General features: G+C 41.0%; 1 protein-coding gene across 2 annotated transcripts in view; it reads right to left on the reverse strand.

Moving 5' to 3' along the window:
* The window catches only part of LOC131466990 (protein sidekick-1-like), a 267,384-nt gene that overhangs the window by 128,034 nt on the left and 117,539 nt on the right, over nt 1-21,811 (reverse strand). For both annotated transcript variants that reach the window (XM_058640648.1, XM_058640647.1), the window contains exon 5: nt 2,137-2,270. In XM_058640648.1, the coding sequence (XP_058496631.1) occupies nt 2,137-2,270 (134 nt within the window). The remainder of the gene's footprint in view (nt 1-2,136; nt 2,271-21,811) is intronic.

Genomic DNA, 21,811 nt, shown 5'->3' on the forward strand with positions numbered 1-21,811 from the left:
GACAGAGGCAAGAACACACTCATGCTTTCAATCAAAGCATGAGTAAAGCGCCATTTACTGGTATTTACCAGCAAAAACAGAGAAAACACGCAATGTGTCAACAGCCCAATCGAAGTGTTTCTCAATCCTGGTCCTCGGGACCCACTGCCCTGCATGTTTCAGATGCTTCCCTGCTCTAACACACCTGGTTCAAATAGTCAGCTAATTGACAAGCTCTGCAATTGGAATCAGGTGTGTTGGAGCAGGGAAACGTCCAAAACATGCAGGGCAGTGGGTCCTGAGGACCAGGACTGAGAAACACTGTTCCAATGTAAATACAAAAAAAAAAGCACTAGTTTGCATGGCGCTTAACAAAATCAATCCATCCATTTTCTACCACTTTATCCTCCACATGAGGGTCGCAGGGGGTGCTGTGCCAATCTCAGCGGACATAGGGCGATAGGCGAGGTATGTTCGCCCAGTCCATCACAGGGCCACATAGAGACAAACAACCACTCACACTTCCAGTCAATGTCCAATTTATCTAATCCCCAAATTGCAACCCATCGGAATTGAATAACTATAGTTTTAAAGAGTCAAATACATATCAATGACACAATTGTTCAGAACAGTAATTTAGTTGTTTTAAAAGTGCATTTTAGAATTGGAAATAATAATAATGACCACTTGGGTCGAACCTGAGCTCAAAACCGCAAAGATTGAGAACCTCATTGCGACTGTTTCTATAAAGTCTTATGCGAGTTCTGTGGGCAAAACAAGCCTGTAAACATTGTCAGACAGTCAGTTGTTCCTGCATGAACGCAGACACGGCAACCAGCAGCTTGTACTTTGAAAGGCAGTGACATTTGCACTGAAAAGGCCAAATATGGACGGAAAAAGATGCCTTTGGGTGGAGAGGCTTTACCAACGCAGACTGTATAGCCTACAGAGGGAAACAGAGTTGAGTGAACTTGTACAGCTGGTGTGTTTCACTGGGATGTCATTCAAGTGACACCATTGATCACAGCCGTCATTCAACAACAGTCTCTGCATGAGGGATCGGCAGCAACTGGATCTAACTGTCATGGTTTGGTTTGTCTGTCATGTTTTGTTCTGTGTCTTGATTTCTCTTTCATGTTTCATGTTTTATTTTGTGAGCACTCACCCCAGTCTCTGTTTCAGGTTCCTGTTTGCCCTGCCCCCTTCTCGTATGCGTCCACCTGCTCCCTGATTGTTCCTGCGCACCTGCATGCACGCGCTCCCTAATCAGCACTGCTCTTAAACCCTCTCTGTGTCTTGTCTCGTCGCCAGTTCGTTTGTAGTCCCACATACCTAGTCTCAGTTCTTGTCTCCCCGTGCCTCGACCCTTGCCTGCCTGATTATCACGACCTCGTCTCTTGCCTTGTGATTCTGTTACCTCTGCCTGTATGGACTGAATAAACATTTTTGGAATTTGCCTGAACCTAGAGTCTCTGCGTGACACTAACTTAAGATAACAATCTTCACATACAACATGATTTTAACTAAGTGTGACAGTGAGTGGTTGTTTGTCTCAATATGTGGCCCTGTGGTGGACTGGCGACCTGTCCATGTCCCACCACACCACACCCCCGGAGGATAAAGCGGTAAAAGATGGATGGATGGATGATTTTTACTACCAACTTCTAGCCTTCATGTTCAAATTTTCTTAAGATCCATTGGATTAAGATGAAAAAGTTGAAAATTGTATTTTGCAAGACACAAATTCTGCAGCAAAAACCATTTGTGGGGTTAAAAAAAGGTTCAGGTAGCGGGTATTTAACCCCGTGTTCATGTTCTGCTGCTGCTCTCGTTTTCAATCTGTACCCACAGCAGGAAAGCAGTAATTAGATTTATTCTGAAACGCTCTACTGAGCAAACAAATTTCAAATAAATCTTTTTTTTTTTTTTACATTACATATTCTTTTATTCTGAAAAGTGAAAATACTATCAAACACCAACCATAGTTGAAACAAAAGACCCTTCATCAGTCACTTCAAAGAGTATGAAAATACCCTAATCTACAATAAATCCCACTTGCTTTTGTTTTATTGTGCAGTTGGCCTGCTTCTGGTGTTCTGAATGAGCACACATGCAAATTGACCTCCAACATCCCAGCGTTCAAATAAATATGTTTACCTGAGATGCTCAGGTAGATGGCAGGACTCGTCGCATTCTCTCCTGTGACCTCGTTCACGGCCTCTACATGGTAGCGTCCTGCGTCTGTTGCAGTGGTTGCCAGGACGACCAGCTGATTGTCCAAAGTGATTGCTCTGTAGGGCACAAATCAAACACACGGAGAACAAGGGATTAGACCACGCAGCGAGAACAACTGAAAGGAGAAAACATGCCTCACTCTAGTTAGCAGTGCTCAGACAAAGACTCTGACAAGAGGAAAGCATTTGTAACAGGGATCGTTTAGAATTCATAAGGGAAAGGAAACGGTGAAAGCAGAAAGGAGAGCAGATTCACAGAGCTTAAATAAATCTCTCCTCCAGCCTCAGATTGATATGTGGCTCATTCCGAGTCTCTTTCATTCTGCTGGCCATTCTCGTCGCGTATTATCCTCCGTTTCTTCTGTCTTTTCACTGATGCATCCTCATTTCCCCGACACGCCCGCAGCAATCAATACAGCAGAGGCACACAAAGTGTAAATGAAGTCGACGCGAGCAAAACTGTGTTCATGTGAACACACAGAGATGACAATTACTCACACACACAGACTTGTGTTGTTTTTGGAGTCAAGCAGGGTAAAAGAAATATTTATATATATATATATATATATATATATATATACATACATACATACATATATATATACACATACATACACATACATACAGTATATACATACATATATATGTGTATATATATATATATATATATATATATATATATATATATATATATATACACACACTGTATATTTGTGACACAGGAAGTGTAGGAACAGACAGGAAGCCCAGGTTGATGCCACTCAGCATGTTAGTGGATGAACATACCCCAATATTCCAACCTGGGAGCCTTCACTGAAATAAAATCAATATCACAAACGGAAGAATAAAGCGTATTAAAGTCAGACGGCTGTCTTTTATGCTTATAGACTTTTTCAATACACCTGCAACGCAATTACAGTGTTGTGCTGAGCCCTGCGAGACAAACAAAAAGGAAATGATGAAACAAATGTGCAATAATTGTGAACGCTACATGTTTGGAGAGACATTATTTTTGAACAAAACATGTGTACACTCCCAAACAAGGCCTGCATGGTGCCACATTCTGCTGGATCAACATGGTTTCCTCTCAATTTACGTTTGACCACCAAACAGCGTGTCGCCTTTTCACACTTTGAATCAATAGTTCTGTGTTACACGGAAAAACAATGTGTAACAAACAACGGCTTTGTAAACAAACAAAAACAATCAGGTATGAACGCACATTTCACACTGTTGTGCTGTATCTGACGACACCTGAAGACAGAGGAAAAGTTCACCAGGGCGTCTTAAAAAGGCTGTTTGGAAGCAAGGTATAGTTTTATATAAAGATGGATGGCATGGCAGCTTCCGAAAGTGAAGCCCAAACAGCTAAATCGCCCCCTGGTGGCTGTCAAGTTCGGTTTCCATCAGTTATTGGCTGTGATAAAAGTGGAAGGAGATGTCATGATTGACTGCCGAGACTAACTTTAGATAGGTCAGTCAGATTTACTGGCGGGTCCTTGATCCGGCTGCTCCACTCCATGATTACTACACTGTGCAGAGTCTGGCTCCAAAGACATCGCCAGCACAAAATGGCAGACGCCACATTTGTGATGTGTTGACTTAATTTGTGTAGGAGGAGGAGTCGCTGCATGTAGATGAAATGAAGTACATGGAAGTGTACATGTGCAGAGGAGAGAGGAGAGGAGAGGAGAGGAGAGGAGAGGAGAGGATAGGAGAGGAGAGACACACGCACGCACATACACACCCTGTGGACTCTAATTTTATTTCCCTGGAGAAAACTCACAACAGTGAGAGCCTCAACCCCAACACTGACACTCTCTATTTGCGAGTGTGTGTGTGAGCGTTCTCACTACCTGAAATAGAAGCTTGAAGCACACCATTCTCCTGCTCTCTACATCCCACCGTCGGAATAGATTGTGCATCCTCACCGAGGTCTACGCTGCAATTTATGGCTGTTAAGCTCATTAAGTGCACTGGCCAGCCCATTTTATCACATCTGTTTTACCCAGCACCTGCTGATTAATAGACAGTGAAGGCATGTCTCCACTTGCCCATACTGTCAGTGGGAGGGGAGAGCCTGTGAGGTTTGAAGAAATCGAAATCCACTAAGTTATTAACATTTAAAGTCAAAGGAGCTCGGCGAGCAGCGTGAGATTAAGGGCTGGGTATTGTTTAGGTTTTTTCCGATACCATTGCTAAACTGATGCTTTTAAAATGGTGTCAGTGCTTAAACATTGCCTGAACTGGCACTTTAAAGAAGAAAGTAAAATACAAAAGTCAATGACAGAAAAAACAAATGGCTTGTTTTTCCTTCGAAGGCAAATGTGAAAATCAAAATGAATCTACGACAAACCTATTTACAAATGTCAGTCATAGATCTAAGTTAAAAACATCACACTTTTACCCTGAATTAGAGTTTTGCATTCATATCACATCACTTCCTGGGAGCACACTTAATGGAAACGTGAGGCTTCATTTGTTACTTTCCACAGCCCAATGATCTGATTCTGATGCAAAGATGCACATGTTGGAACGGAACATGTCTCCGTCCACCACCTCCCAACACGCGCAGCTCGCCTCCATCATCGATAGTTGACAATGATCACAGAGCGCACAGTGCACTGCGTCCCGCAAAGACGCGGTCTTCCCGAGCCTTTGAGACGCTGTGAAAAGAAACTGCAACAAGCGCTGGCAGCAAAATGAGGCAGTGAAGGAAAAGCAAAGGATCTTTGTTGTCTTTATACACGTGAAATTGCAAGGTCAGATGGAGCGTGTCTAACATTCATCCATGGTTTGATGGTGGCAGCAAACCCAGGCAGACACGGGGAGAACATGCAAATCCCACAAAGGAAGGTCACGCTCCGGGAATCAAACCCACCACCTTCTTGCTGTGAGGCAACAGTGCCAACCACTACCAGTGCTAAACACCAAGCCATATGATACCATTTAAACATCTGAACATTTGTTTGTTGAAAAGTCCAATTTTATATGTAGCATTTACATTTGGAATGACATGTGATGGTTGGTGTAGTGGTCAGCGCTCTTGCCTTGCAGCAAGAAGACACGGGTTCGCGACCCAATGGAAACAAGGACCTTTCTGGGTGGGTTTGTTTGTCTCTGTCCAGGGTGTGACACCGCCTTTCCGGCGTGGAGGATAAAGTGGTAGAAGATGAGTGATTCGCTTCACATTCTCATTTTGTATTTAAATGGCAGGTCTCTGCATTAAATCTTCATATAAAACGTTCATATAAAGAATCCAACGAATACGGAGAGGTTTCAAATAATGTCAATAAGACGCCAGGCAACGGAGATTAGAGAGCCTTGATTCATTAAAATAAAGAAAAAAAAGAAATAATAATAAAACCTCGCTCTTCATTCACTGGGAGTCACTGTGGTTGCACAGTCTCATCCTCATAGTTACAATATAGCCAGACACGCACAGGCATACTAATAGTCGCGCACATTGACTGCATAAGTGCGCCTTTTCAATTCTGACTGAATATCAATGTAGTGGAGACGCAATATTACACAAACTCAACATGTGACTTTCAGCTCTCTTTTGGTTCTACATTTAATTAAACCGGACAAAATAGTGCGGGCTTTTAATTAAAGACAAACTCAATTTTAAAACTCTGCATGCTTATGCGTGTGCGCTTGTGTGTGTGAGAGACACACACAAGTGTGTGCATCCACAGGCAGAGGAGGCAAATTAAATGACAGTAATCAACTAGATCATATTCCCTTCTCCTTGTGCATTACCACCACATCCCTCACCCTGACACAAATAACAAAAAAAAAATAATACTACTCCCTCTCTCTCAAATCCCATTTTCCATTGTCACTCAGATTACAATCTGCACATTTCTGCCTTGGTTTCTTCTGAATATCAGTTGGTGCTGTGTGTGTGTGTGTATTAAAGTTGGCACTGCACACACTGGTGCCCTTCGTAAGTCACAAATTTGAAGCCATGCCAAGTGACCCTGTTGGACAGTTACAGTATGTGATTAAAAGACAAACAGACAGATGTTGCTTGTATTTCTTTCTCTCCATCACACTACCACCCCCCCCCCCCCCTTACAAATCTGCTGTCCTCCCATCTCCTCCCCCCACCCCCCTGGCTTCTTTGAACCTAAGCACCAAACCAGATTGGTCTTTCATTGATGCTCTGGCCCCAAAACTAATTTTATAAAATATCACGGGTGACTGAGTGCTGAAAATGCATGCAGACTCACACACTGGCACACACACACACATGCATACACGCCAAAAGCTAATTACAGTACATGCTGCATGTCACTGGATAAGTATATAGATAACTGCCATTTTTATTGTTATCCTAAATTCAGATATCCATTTGAACTTTAGAGGGAACAATCAAACTCTAACCTTACAAAACCTAATACATGTTCAAATACTCAGGCTAGAAGTGCATCAGACTGTCTGAAGTAATTGTTGTGTGGCCCAACCAAGGGTGCTGTGAGTGCAGCTTGGCCTTAGATCCATTTTGAATGCCCCCTAGGCCCATTAGAAAAATAAGACGGTGACATTTTGCTGAGGACACGCGCAAAACTTGAACCGTCCTCCTGAGAGGACAACCATGACATGAAAGCATCTGAAAAGCAGCACCAAAGTAACACATTTTTGTGTAGGGTGTCCTGGTGCCGGGAATATCTGAATCTTTTTTTACCTAATATTCATTTGAACTTTTGGAAGAGTGACAGCCTTAATGAACATCTCATGCCATTGTGTGTGTGCGTCAGGTCTGAGGACTGCGTCTCCAGCCAACTTGCTCCCACCTCCGCCTTGTCTCACAGGCAGCGTGCCACAGTGCATCTGACACTCAGAGTAAAGGCTTGTGGCAGCAGGGCAGATGGAGGGACACTTCACTGGAAACCAAGTCTACTCAGCAGGCTTTTTGGCAGCTTCATGTCCAAAGCCAAAGCCAGCCCCTCACACAGACAAGCACGTACATTCATACATAGATACATACATACATATACATAGATACATACATACATGCGCCTTTTCACGTCGGCTCAGAGTAGGGAGCATTCATCTTGCGGTGTGGAGCCGTTTAAACCGGATGTTTGCTTTAGTATTTTCAGTTACTGCACACATGCATACGTCCTCTGTTGTATGATTGATAGGTAACGTACCTGCTGAAAGCCGGTACGTGTGTGTGTGTGTAAAAAGAGAAAAAAAAAAAAGGCTTTAAGTGAGGTTTCATTTATTACTAACTTTACACAGGACCTCTCCAGAGCACTCTTGCTCTCAAAACAGCTTAAGCTGCGGTTCAGTGCTTCTGCACAGTGTTCATCAATAAATGTGATGATAGCTTTTTTCTTTTCCTTTGACTTTTTCTTCCTCTCATCTGCACAGCTGCAACAACAAAGGCTAACAGAAAAAAAATAATGTGAATCTAAGCATGAATATGAATAGCCAATAAACCTTACAGGTAGAAGTGTTATTTCTCAAATTGTTCTTTTTTTTTTTTTCCTTGATGCTGCTTTTTTCAACCTTTGAAGTCAGGACAAAAAAAATAAATAAAAGAATTCAAAATTTTGCACAGCAATTTCATTCAACTTCATAAGGAGAAATGTGAGTCATTCTTCAAAATATGTACTTAAGTGTTGGCCTCAGTCATTTCACTTATTTCATCTATTTTTGTTCTTCTTCTATGTCTGATGGCCATGTTCAACAGAAAACTTCGGCTGAAAGATGAAACCAGCAGTCCTACGCCCTATTCGGACGGGATTAGAGTAATTTCACCACAGGACATCTGTAATATTAATGGTCAATTCTCATGGGATAAGAAATCTCAGTAAAGGCACCTCAATTGGAAGGGGTAAATTGGGGTAAGTCGCTCAGTCTGTCCCAGGAGCACTTCATTGGGCCCAGTTGCGGAGCCGCCACTACAACCAGTTTCCTGCGCTCCCTTCTGTCACTTTACAAAGTAAGCACACGCTGGGGGGGGTGGGGGGTTGTAGTGAACCCGGCGATCCCCAACCTGGCAACCAGCTATGCTAAAAACAACTTCAATCCGATTTACCAAGTGGTGCTCAATTCATGCACCGCCATCACCTCCTGTCGTCATGTGCGTGCTAAACTGCTTGTAAAAGAGAAGATGGCGGAATATTTACGCATATATTTACTGCTGGTCTTTTCGCACCGGAGTGGTGTTACCTGGGGTAATTGATCCAGACCTTTTTACCCCAGGTAAAAGTTTGTGTCATATTCTTTACTGACATCGTCCTGCACATTTGGATGGGACTAAAAACACTGAGAAGCTTTGGTAATAAGTACTTTACCACACTTCCTCATGTAAAACTAATCCTGTCCGAATATGGCTTTAGATGATATACTGTACGGTACTGTACACCACTCTAATGTAAGGTTGGGAGCTAAGGAAAATATATATATATATATATACATATGTACAGTATATCATGAAGAAAACTAAACTTTCCATGTAGTTTTGGAAAAATATGACAGATGTGTTATTTGTAATCGGATTGAACAGTGGAACTGAGTTAAGGCTGAGAATTGAGCGAGTGCCAGCGACTCTGGACGTTGTGCAGAACGGTAACTCGACAGTGAATGCTTTAGTGATTTTCAATACATAGTTTAAATGGAGCTATTGTTACAGTATATTTGCTGAATGTTCTTTAATCCTCTTGCGCAGTCAAAATGCACTGCTAACAAAATTATCTCCAAAAGCCATTTGTTTAAGTTTGTGATTGTTGGTGGAAGAAATCCTAAACGGTAAATAGAGCAACGGAAAATACCGACATGAGAAACCTGGTTTCTCTTTATTGGCTTTAACTGCAAGTTTGCTCTGTTTGGATTTCAGAAGAAAAAAAAACACAGTATTTGCTTAGTTTTATTTAAGAAAGTCTAAGATAAGGGCTGACTGCATGAATTCATGGCAGAGATATACTTGCTGTTTAGCTTGGGATTTCTTCTGATATGACAGCGAAAAAAGAAAGAAAAAAACCAACGTCACTGTGACAATGACTGTGCTGCCTCTGCACTGCCCCTGCTATTCTAGCCAGTATTCTGTCTTGCAGATACATCACGTTAATATCTGAGGACGTGCACAACTGCAGCACCAAATGGACACGGGACAGAGGAGGCAGCCATGATGTGTAAGCAGAGTTAAAATTAAGTTTAGAGCAGCTGTACAGGCTCCAAGGACACCCAGAAACTTTTTTAACAATGATTCAAGCATGTTCTCCCAGTGTGTGCGTGGGTTTTCTACAGGTTCTCCGGTTTCCTCCATGCAGTTTTGGGGATGAGGGAAATTGGACACTCTAAATTGACTGTCTCTGTCTCAAGGGGTCTATGTCAGCCGGGAGTGGCACCAGTGACCCTCGTGAGGTTTAAGCGGTAGAAGATGGATGGATAAATGGATAAATAATTCAAGCCTGCCATCACTCATTCACACCCATTCACTCACACTTTCATACAGCACTATGTGCAGCGCGTTCTCTATCGCCTGTCTGCACAGCCGTTAGGAGCAATGTGGGGGTTAAGTGTCTTGCCCAAGGACACATTGGCACGTAGCCTATAGCCGGGAATCGAACCCACAAGGTGAAAGACGACTCACTCTACCACTGAGCTCCCGTCGCCCCCTACTGTCTGCACGATCACCCGCCTTAGTAACATCCACCATGAATGCAAGAAGTTCACATAATAATGGCTCTTACTGAGTATTAATAGATGGTTCACTAGTTTTTATGTGACTTAGCAGATTATGTCTTTAGGGTTTTATGTTACATTTTAAAACAATAGTGGTAATATTGATATAGCACCTTTAAAAAAAAAAAAAAAATGTTTTAAGATGCTTCACCATCAAAGAAACAACACAGGTGTTAAAATGATTTATGTCGAAGGAATCCAAACGTAGAAATATAAATTCTAACAACAATAAACTAATACATTTATAAGTAACACAAAATGTATCATATGCCAGGTGATAAAAGTTTTACTTCTGTAAATACAAACTTCACGGTATTAGAAACATAATTTATATTTATTTATATTCAGGTGCTATATAAATATGATTACTACTGTTTTAAAAAGTAACGTAAAACCTTTACATTTTACATACACATTTTCTGCTTATAAATGTATTTGTTCATTGTTGTTAGAATTTATAAGTCTATGTTTGGATTCTTACCACATAAATCACTTTAACACCTGCATTGTTTGTTTGTAAAACCTAAAGACATAACCTGCTAAAGGTCATATAACAACTAGTTTACCGTCTTTTAATACTCAGTAAGAGCCATTATTACGGGAACTTCATGCATTCATGGTAGAGGTGATGTTGCAGACGGTCACACACTGTCTTTGGGATTCCTGCTGCAAAAGCATTCAGTTAGACTTCTAAACGTAACCCTCAAACACTCAGAAAATAAAATGTCTCGTATGCTTTTATGTTGCCGTCAACAAAAGGCAAGGAACAAAAAAAAAAGAAAAAAAAGGAAAACAACCACAAGATTGCACATGCCTAAAATGAGCCTGTTGGAGCCGAACCAAGTCAGAAGATGGAAGCAGGCTAGTGATGCATTAAATATGTGCATCAACTATTTAGATGGCCTGGATTGTGTCTGCCTCGATTCAAATCAAAGCCAAAATATTCTGGACAGCATTGGAACGATAAGGGGGAAACATTCACATCCATTAAAGGCACCCGGAGGGCACATTTAGAGAAACACAATCAGGCCAACATGCACACAACCTCAGGCAGGACAGCGCATGCCCAAATTAGTGAAGGCTCTCAAAGTATATTAATCATACTGTACACACGTGTGATTATGAAAGCCAATCAGAGCAGGTACAATAGGATTCAAGTACCTGTGACAATGTGTAATTGTTGTTCAAATCAAGTCAAAATAATTATTTCTTTGACTTTAATTTCATTACTGGATAATGAAAATAATTGTTAATTGCAACCTTGGATTAATTACCTCTGATTTAGAAACTGTAGTCATTAATTATACAATAATATAATACTGATACAAAAGCCCCCAGAGTCCTCTGAGACTTCAGAACCCGAGTTCAGGGATTTTCAGTGACGAACCCAAAAGTGTCATTGATGCTTAAATGATTCCTCGCAATCCAGTAAAGGCTCAGTGCAGGCCTGTAAACCTGTGTGTTTATGGACCACGCTGTGTGCAGGGGAGCACTGTCTGCCGTCTCCAAACATTTGTCATTAAACTGGTTACACACGGTTTAAAAAAACATCCACTGTAGGCTTTGGCAGTAAGATTTGAAACAAAAACATTGGTTCCCTCTGACTGTATTACAGTAAAAATGCTCAGATATTATCTTTCATCATATAGCTGTAATCACTGTTTAGACTTGTAGCTCACGTGTCAGATCTTTCTGATTCTGTTAATCAGTTGATTAACTGATCACACATCATTTTCCCTTTAGAGTTATTAACCTTTTCAATTAAAAAAAACAAAAAAAACAATTGAAAAGTGTTCCAACAGATCATTGTTTTACAGTCAGGTGGTGATGTCAAGAAAGTCTATGTCAATGTTTCAGATGAACTGACGTCCCAGCGGAGCGCTGACTTTAGGCCAAACATATCCGTGCATGCTGCCAAGAGTAAGGACAAATGCATTTTGCTGGCAACATCAATGTATATACTGCACTCCTGTGTTTATAAGAACCTGATAGTGTTTGTTTAAATAGACAGACCCCCTCTATTCACTGATTTTCTCAATGAGAACCTTAAAATGTCAGACCAAATGTCCACGTGAGGACTTTAAAGTTTTGGCCATGAACCTCACGAGCATGTTTAATCTTAAAGTTATACTCTGTTAAAGCTAGAGTCTGTAATTTGTTTCTGAAACACATGTATTATATTACACATGTATTAGAGGTGCATATTATATTGATATTGGCCCATATATGCTTTAATATCTTGACTTCAAACCTTGTGACCGCTCCAACTATTATAATTTAGTAATGGTAAACATTTATTTATTTTACATAATAAAGAAAATCTATATTCGCATGCTGCTTTCACGACAGAAGAGGGGGGGGGGGGTGTTTATAGGTCACATATTCAGGCTTTAGAAATGTGTTTTTTTTTTTATCTCATTTATGTTGTTGAGTTATGATTAGATTATTATGATTCATTTTATATCCCATGTTTAGTAGTGATATTAAGTAGCAATAATTGTGCAGAAGTCACAAAATAGAATGTTTTTCTTTTGTTTTTGTACATAAAAATTTGTCAAGTGAACTCAATGTGATTTTAAACATTTTGAGTAGTTTTGCTCAGGTGTATTTATATAGCCAAATAAAATGGTATATAAGACACCCTATATTGTACATTCTTATAGCCTCTGTATAAACTGTAACATAGTAATGGCGACAAGCAGCTGAAATGCTGTGTGTTCTAAGGGTGAAATATGAACCCTGCAGTTGAGCACAGGGAAAAACAAACACATATCAATATTGGTATCGGTTATTGGCCCAAGCACTCTCGATATATCGACAAAAAGTCAAATACAATGCACTCACTCACTCACTCACTCACTCGCCGTAGCCTCTACACAAAGGTCACAGGAGGCGCTGGTGCCAATTCCAGCTGACATAGAGCGAAAGGCAAGGCAATGCGGTGCACCCCTATTAAAATCATATCCTGTTATTTCTTTTGGCTAAATGGTGGAATTAATTCCAGCAATATACAGGCATGTTTCACCCTATTTCAAAAGTAATTGGTCACTGCTCACTCGGAGACAAAATGAATAAAAAACCATTTGCGTTCCAACGGGACCTGAGGATTCCACTTGGCGCTGAGCGAGGGCAGCAGCTCCACTCAGCCTGATAAAAGAAACTCTTTTTATCTGAAGAGATGCAAACAGGCGCACCACTTTATTGAGTGGCTCAAATTTAATTGTATTTTATAATCCTATACTGCAGTGATTCCAGGGGCACAGTTTTGAATCTGTGACCTGGCGTAGTTCACTGAACATGCTGGTAATTATTCAATAGATCGATGTGGTGAGAAATAATTGACTTTGAGAGATGTTATTTGATGTGTGCTGTGCCTGAACTCTTCACCACTGAGGAAGAGGCAATATCCAAAACAACTTCCAGATGTTTTCGGGACGGAGCTTTAACAGTCGGGCCGATGGTCACAGCGCCTGCTTTTCCAAAACGTACAGACCCTAGCTTTAATGTCACGGTTCTGCCTGAAGGATGTTGTTGATTTTAAGTCTCAGAGAGTTACGACCTGCATAAGTGACTACACATGAGACCAATGAGGAGAGGGAGGAAAAGAGAGGGGTGGTAGAGAGAGAGAGCTGGTGGAGGTGACAGCAGTAATGAACACTAATGTGTTTGTGAGAGATTTTAACAGACCCTTCACTGATTCCCGTACCTTCTGCCCTGAACACTGTACAGCTCGGTGACTTGTAATTAACACGGTGGCTAAATCACAGGCCTGCTTCCTCCATCACCTTTACTGCTACTTCAAACGGTCAATCGCACACAAAAAAAAGGGAGAATTTCCTGTTTCCAGGTTGGCCAGTTGCGTACACACAGTGTGGAGGCCTGCACCCACATAGATGAGTATCGTACACAGCCTAGGGCATGCAGTCTAGAAGTAATTGGTGTGTGTGTGCATATGAGAGCGAGAGAGAGAGAGAGGGAGAGGGAGAGAGAAGGGTTACACAGACAGCGTTTGTTTAATGTCCCCTGGCGTGGCCTGAGGGAGGGACAGCCAGAAAGGAGTGGAAAGGCAAGGGAACAGGGCAGGAAAGCAAAGCAGGGCAAGGGTGACATGGAGTCAGGAAGAGACGAGTGGAGAGAGGGATGAGGCTCCATGCTGAGTAAACAGAGGAAGGAGACTTTTCTTTTTCCACTTGCTGTTTGCTCAGCAGGAAAAGCTCCGCAAGTCACTTCCTTCCACTGAGCGTCTGTCTCTTTGTCATCCATGTGCACGCAGAGGCTTTTAATTCATGTAAGCGCACATGGGAAAACATTTGCTTTTCAGGGGTACGACCAGGTCGTTCGTTAACTCTACGTGATCAGACCGTGTTTTTCTAGCAACCAGGTGGGATGGATGATAACAACCCCTTTGCTGAGACTCCGTGTGTGTGTGTGTGTGCGTGCGTGTGCAGCTGAGTGACTGTTGTAGTCCCATTAGGTGGATGGATCTCTAGACGAATGGCTATTATCCTAATTAGCACTAATTATGTCTGCTTCCAATTAACCACATAACTGGCAGTGACTTCTCGTGCCGTCTCTCCATCTCGCACACTCTCTCCCCGTCTTCTTCTCACTTGGGGAAACGCACCTTTCTCTCAGACGTGGTTCCTCCCAGCTGCTCAGCTAAAGAGGCCAGCTGAACAGAGAGCCACTAACAGTTACACTTGACAATAAGCGGTCTAATTGTGACTCATATGACAGTCTCCAGCTTGCAGCTCCTACAATGTCATGATTTGCTGTTCTTCCGGATATAGAGAAGTGAGTATTACATCTGAAGGTATTGTAGCAGGAGTTTGTAATGTGTTGTTAAAAAAAAATGCATACAATTGCTTTCTACAAATACACAAGGAAAATGCATGAAATTTGCATAATCACGAGTGAAAATCAATCTTTAATGATCTGAAATGTATTAGCCTGTTAATTAATCACACATCTACTTTGAATGGAACATGTTGAATTCCATTAGAAAGCCAAATGCTACTCCATGTAAAGGTCAGTTTTACATTATCCAATTGTATGGTGAAATTATGTAATAATTCATTGGATTAGATTTAATGTAAATATTCGGTAATTAATGAATTCCATGACACACCACTGTATTGTTACATTATGCACTTTCAGTGTTGTGGTTACTTGTACTGAGTGTGTATGTAAATTCCTATACACAGGATCACTGTTAATCTATTAAAACGCAGAAAAAATACTGCAATTTAAATGTAGACAAATCGCATGCTGTAGATTCCAAAGGTCAGTTGCACTTGCATGGAGTAAACAAGCACAATGCTTCTGCTTTGACACACACACACACACAGTTACAGCATCTCCTGTAAAACAAGAGTGTTTAACTGATACACTTGTCACAATGGTGACAGGAAGTCGATACAATGCAAAAAAATGGCTCTGCCTAAAGGCAAAAACATTTCAATCTACATTATTCTGTAACAAACATACCTCCACACGCACACACACACACACACACACACACAGAGAGAGGACTTTCATATATCTTCTCATGTGCACAAAGCCTGCAGCTACACTGTGAACACATCACTCACACTGACCTGCTCCCTCTACAAAAGGGTGACAGAGATTGTTGTGTCTACATTTCCTTAAAATCCGTGCAAAGACACTCAGGAATACCTCCTTACAGTAATCTTAGAACAGTGCAGGTCAGGATCTATGTGTATTTGGTGAGACAAGGTGCTGACTCTTCTTTTTTAAATTTGATATACATTTAAGGGAGAGGTCAACCGATAATGGATTCTTAAAGTCCGATCGAACACTTTGGAGCATGAAAAAGCTGTCGCTGATTAATCAGGGTAAACTCAGCCAAGTCTTCCAGTGATTTAATTTCTCTCTACAGACACGCCTGGCAAGGATGTAGATTTGGCCACCTTCAGAAATCACCCAAAAAATGGAACTAATCCCAAACCCCTCGTGGTCTAGAGGCGAGTTTGACGTGATGACGACAGAGAAGTAGCAGCATTTTTGTATACATCCAACATGACGACCATCAAAGTGCAGCTGTCTTTATATTCGGCTGCTCCACATGATAACCAGTACTTTTAGCAACGTCTGCTGACTAATTAGTTGTGCATCTCTAACTACAAGGTTTCAGCAGCAGCAAGTGCTTGTTTACGTGCCTGCACAAGTGATGAAATTTACATAGTTCATTGAACGCATCAGCAACAGGCTCAACAAAGTCCTCAACATGCTGAGGACTTGGCATGACTCGCACTAGCTCTCATGTGCTGGATCTTTCATGGATTCTCCAGATGTCATTTAGTCTTGTGGAGACTTTCATGGACACTGTTGTTTTAGCTATTGTTCATTGGGGAAAAAAAAAACATGTCTACACAAAGCAAAAGTAGCAAATGCAGCCATCGACCCATAATTTAGCAGTAGCCAGTAGCAACCGTGGCTGTGCAGCCTCCATGCAGAGAGGTGTTCTGAGCCTACACATGAAGGTGGAGGCAGCGCAGCCATCATCCACTAGTGCAGTCAGGGTCTACTGAGGCTGATAGGTTGTCAAAGGTCCTATGGTGACGTTGTATACCTGATGTCAAATGACAATAAAGGTTAGATTCTATTCTATTCTCTAGTCGGACAAATAACACAACATATATTTCTTTTCATGTCCGCTTTGCAATAGCAACCAAAAATGCACACGCAGCGTCATGCTATAAATGTGCCTGCACCTGCTCGGCATAATCACTACCTCCCCCACAAGCTCCGCCCCTTTCCAGCTACAGGAGGTTAGTCTGGAGGCAGAAAAATTGCCCAGGTGACGTGAAAGTTGTTATGGATGCAGTACAAATGAAGGAGCTTGTGTAAGCGGGAGTCATGTGTATGTTGTAATTCTCTTGTAAGCCGAGATTAAATTGACAAATAGGAATTCTATAATTTGTGCTTGCAGTGAGAAATAAGAAAGCATGTGACGGAGAGAGGGTGATTGCATTTATTTCTCCACATAGAGCGCAGTGAGAAAGATGTGCTGATATTTAGCATTGAATTGTGTCTTGAGAGAAACTAAACGTGTGACCCTGCAGTTATTGATCCACTTCTGATTCCATGGATGTCGTCTTGCAGACCTGATATTAAGCACTCCATCAGCCTTCAGTCATTGTTGTTTTTTGGTTCTGTGGGTTTTTCAGCTTTGGGAAATATACTGATATACTGTTTCTGCATGTTGGAAGATGTTCAAAAATAATCTCTTTCAAGAAGTGCATTTCTATTTGCACTTACTTAATTTGGTTGATCATTTGTTCCATGGCGTCTCCTGTGGTAATGACCTGTCAGCCACTAACAGCATGTCAAAACCAAACGTTCATCAGTCACTCCTCACTGCCCTGTGTTGTCCCTGACTCTCTCTTTCTCTTGCTCATTCTCCTGCCTCTGCTTTGTCGATAGGTTAAGAGCTCTTTCCAATGACAGATGTGTGAGTGTGTGTGAGTGGACAGACACAGGGCCTGTGTACATGTGTGCCGAGTATGGTCAGTGATGGATGTGTATGTGGCAGGTAATTAAAAGTGTGATTAGTAGATAATTAAAAGAGGTCTCAGTCTTTAGAATATTTAACGACTTTAGACAGAGGACATCCTCACAAAGGCACACACACACACACACGCACACACAGGCTGGCAGGTGGAAGTGTGTTGGTTCAGACTGTAATGGGGGACAAATGTTTCCTGAAATGACAAACATGTGGGATATAGATGCTGAGAATCAAAAGAGAGAGAGAAAGACAGGAAAAGCCCAGGTGGAGAAAGAGGAAAATCTATTTGTTATTATCACGTCGTCAGTTCAGGTAAAAAGCAGCCTCTTCAATAAATGCAGATTCCACAGACTTACACAAAAATATTAAAGCTGCTGTCGGAAATTAAACAATCAATCGACAATATTTTTGTTTTCAACCCAAAAGATTATTTATATATATATCTCTTTAGTTTTTTGACGATCTGTTTCATCTTGAAAATACTATATATAAATGCACTGCAGTGCAGACATAAAATGCAAATTAGAGAGACAGAACATTAGTGTTGTTCAACAGCTGGTTACAGATGTTAAGCAATTTTTCTTTGTTTTATTTGTTATCATTTAACAGTTATATTTTATCAGATAGAGCAAAAAAAGAAAATCAGCTAAATATTTGGGTATCTGATTTCTAAAAAACATCAGCCTTGGTAAAAACCCATATTGGTTGACCTCTAGTCAGCATTGTCGTCTTAAAGCCGACTTCCTATTTCTGTCGAAAAGATAAGATGCATGTTCATGTCTATGAATGTACACTGTAGACTATTCAGATTATACAAATAGAATAGACTAATCAGTATTTACATTAAGTGACCAGAGTATATGGGTTGAGTGTGAGACCCCTCCCCTGTGATCGTGTTCGGTGAGATGGAGCATTGACTCTGCCACTGTGTGGTTAAATGTTGTTATGATTCTGGGAAAAAATGAATGCAGATGTCATAATATAAAGCAATCTAACATGCATTTTGAGTTTTTACTCACTTGAAAAGGTTAATCTTATGGGTTGTGTATTCAAAGCATTAAAATGAGATCACAGCCTGTTTACTGTGGACTCAATATCACGTTTTTGTTGACCGATAACGTTGTTGAAAACTTTGCAACTTTGTGCTGTACAACTTTACAACATTTTCTCTATGTTCAAATATGTTTATGGGTATTTGATTTAGCTTTTTTTCCTTTTTTTTGGCTTTTTCTGATATTCGATGCCTTTGATTTTGGCCTGACACAGACACCGTGTATCATATTGGCTCTTTCCTGTACTTAGTCTAGGTTACATTCAGCAACAACAAAACTAAAAGTTCTATACTTTAAAAACCCACTGATTTTCATCGGTTGAGTATGTAATTCTTTGAAAATAATATGTGATATCATGGTTCTGTATTATGAAGCAAATACTCTGAATGCTACTACCCTGAATGTGAGTATCACTGAGGAGCTGAGTGGCTGAAAAACTTCAGACTGAGTCATGATGGTTGTACAGTCTAAGTGATACTTCATAGACGTGACTATCACATAATTAACTACATACGGCTACTCTACATGAGTGAGCTTTTACAAATTCAATGGCACTTCTTTGATATTGTGTGCCATGTACACTTACATTAACTTTGTTTTAAAAAATCCAGATAAAGATTGCTTTTTAATATCCAGGCCAGTGGTCTTCGTATAAGTAAACAATGGCCTATTGGGGCTTGTTGCTACATTCCCATAAACTATTAATTTACTGCTGCACAAACAAAAGCAACAATTTGTGCAGGATAATTACAATATCAGAAAAAAATAGAAATAAAATCGTGGTCGTTAACAAGTAGACATTTTGGTGCTGCAACGCAATCATCTTTGTCGCACTCCTGCAGTTTCAGGAGTTTTTCTGTTCGTACCCCTCCTCCTCCTCATCCTCCTGTTCCTCCTCCACATCACTCTCCTGCTGATTGTCTCCTTTCCTCAACTGTGTGAGTCGGAGTAAGCCTGTGTCATTTGGGAGAATCATTAAGCACAGCCACAGAGTGAGATGGTTTTTTTTTGTTTTTTTTTAAAAAGTTGTTTGTAACTTAGTTGTTTTAGAAGTGTGACTTGGAGAAGACAGACAACTTGAGACTGAGTTAAGTAAAGGGAACATGAGGGGGCTCTTATCTCTTATTCTTATATCTCAGCAAACAAACAAATATATCTGGCGATGAGCTGAGGTCTGGGAACAATGGTTCTCTTTCGACCCTAAAATGTCCACGCCACTCTGTGTCAAAATGAGAGAAAATGTAATTTATGAAAAATATAATGTTTGTACCTTGTGCTATAACATGGCTCTACTTATAGCCTTCAGACTTGGAAACACATCAACAGTTTTAAGCAAAGCTACAACAAATTGCTTTTGGCAGAATAAGCAATGAATATTCATAGTCCGACAGCAGGCCCTAAAGTGCTGTCTTCATAATGCAATTCTATCCCACTCCACCTTGACAATGAATAATATTACCGTAAAATGCAATGCAATTAAACCGAACCCGTGTTCCCTGTCTCCCTTCACCACACGGGTCTCTCCCCCCACATAGTACAGTGATAACATTAAAAATTAAACAAGTCATCTGATTTACTGCAAAATCCCTGCATAATAGTGGGGTGTTAGAACAAGTTGCCTCAGGCTACATTACAGCAACAACCAGCCTTTATGCGCGCGGATGAAGGGAAGTTTCACACAAAGACGTAACTTGCAAAAAGTCCAACCATAAGTCTCGGCTTAGCCAATAAGTCAATTATTTAAACTATTCATAACAAATGCGGCCAGACTATTACTATTCATTAACTGAGTACATTATGCATGCATGCTTTTGTATGTTGTATTTAAGCAAACTAACAAACATAGGGAACGTCCAACACTTGAACAACCATTTTACAAAAAAATAAACATTATTATTATTCTTTTAGTCTAATTACAGATTAAAATAAGTAAATAAATAATGGATAGATATGGTGGTGTTTCCACCGAGTGAAGCGGATCATTTTCATTAGCAATAATCCAAAAACCGACAGTCAGCTGATTGGGCGATAGAAAAGCGCCACTCTCTTGTGACCGGTGTTTCTTCAACGCCCGCAGTCTATTCTCATACGAAGCTTGACGTTGTGTTGAGACAAAGAGCAGAAAAAAAAACAAGCTGCCGGATGTCTCCATTGTTGCCTGATGTGTCGTTGTTAGTGCGTCGGTACAACATCGCACTACGTATCTCGCCGACATGGCCATCGGGCACAGCGTACACCCCAAAAGCAAGCCTGACCGAGGACTTTACCATTCCAAACCGTACCGTACTGTACCAAACCGAGCTGACATTTGTCATCTGCACATAATCAATTAAAATGACCACCGATGAGAGTTTAGATAGCAGAAGGAATAGAGGATTATGAATATCCATTGGGGCTCCTAGAACAGTGTTTCCCAACACACCAACACACCTGATCCTAATGATTAGCTTGCCAACGACCCATTCATTTGAATCAGGTGTGTTGGGGCATGCAGGGCAGTGTTCCCAGAGGACCAGGGTTGGGAAACACTGTCCTAGAAGGTAAATGATAGCAACAGCAAAGCATCACCATGAACTCCCAAGACAAAACATGATTTAAGCTGGTTGATAATATTTTTTAACCTTCTGTGTCACCAATTTTTTCTCTCTGCCCAACTCCAACGATCTTTGGGCAGATGAAGGTAAGCTTAAGTAAGAATCCATGTTGTCGACAAATGTCTGCCTCTGTGAAGTCATACTGCGCTCCTGTAGAAGCTGAGCCAAATTCAGCCTTTTTTTGCTGGACGACTCGTACTGCGTACTTTTTTCCAGATTCCTCTTGGCTGACATGATCACTAATGGTGCCTTGCTTTCCACATAATACCAAAGTGTGCTTGCATTAGCTGATTAACGTCAGCTGCTTTATTCATGCACCACATTTACTGGCTCATTCGTCAGCTGTTTGGCTACAAGCTTAAAAGTAACATCAAATCATATATATGTGCAATTCGGCCAATTTAATCCAACACTTACTCTCAATATGCTCATGTCAAATCACCTGTTGCTGCAGTTCCTCCCCATACAACAACCCACTCTTGTGGGGAGAAAGTTATGGATATGACATAATTAACCACGCGCTCAGTCCATGTTTTGGTGCTGTTGATTTGACGCAGCCTTGACTCTCATTTGCGTGATGTTTCAAGTGTGGACTCGTTTTCCTGGCATAATCCTGACATGACTTTATTCTTTCCTTGGATTCCCCTTAGCTTCTTTAAAGAGCCATTAGTCTTCATGACACTCGGCAACAGGAAAAACAAACACTTCAAAATCGCATTA

Source organism: Solea solea, chromosome 10 (assembly GCF_958295425.1).
Source record: "Solea solea chromosome 10, fSolSol10.1, whole genome shotgun sequence".
In the NCBI taxonomy this organism is placed as follows: domain Eukaryota; kingdom Metazoa; phylum Chordata; class Actinopteri; order Pleuronectiformes; family Soleidae; genus Solea; species Solea solea.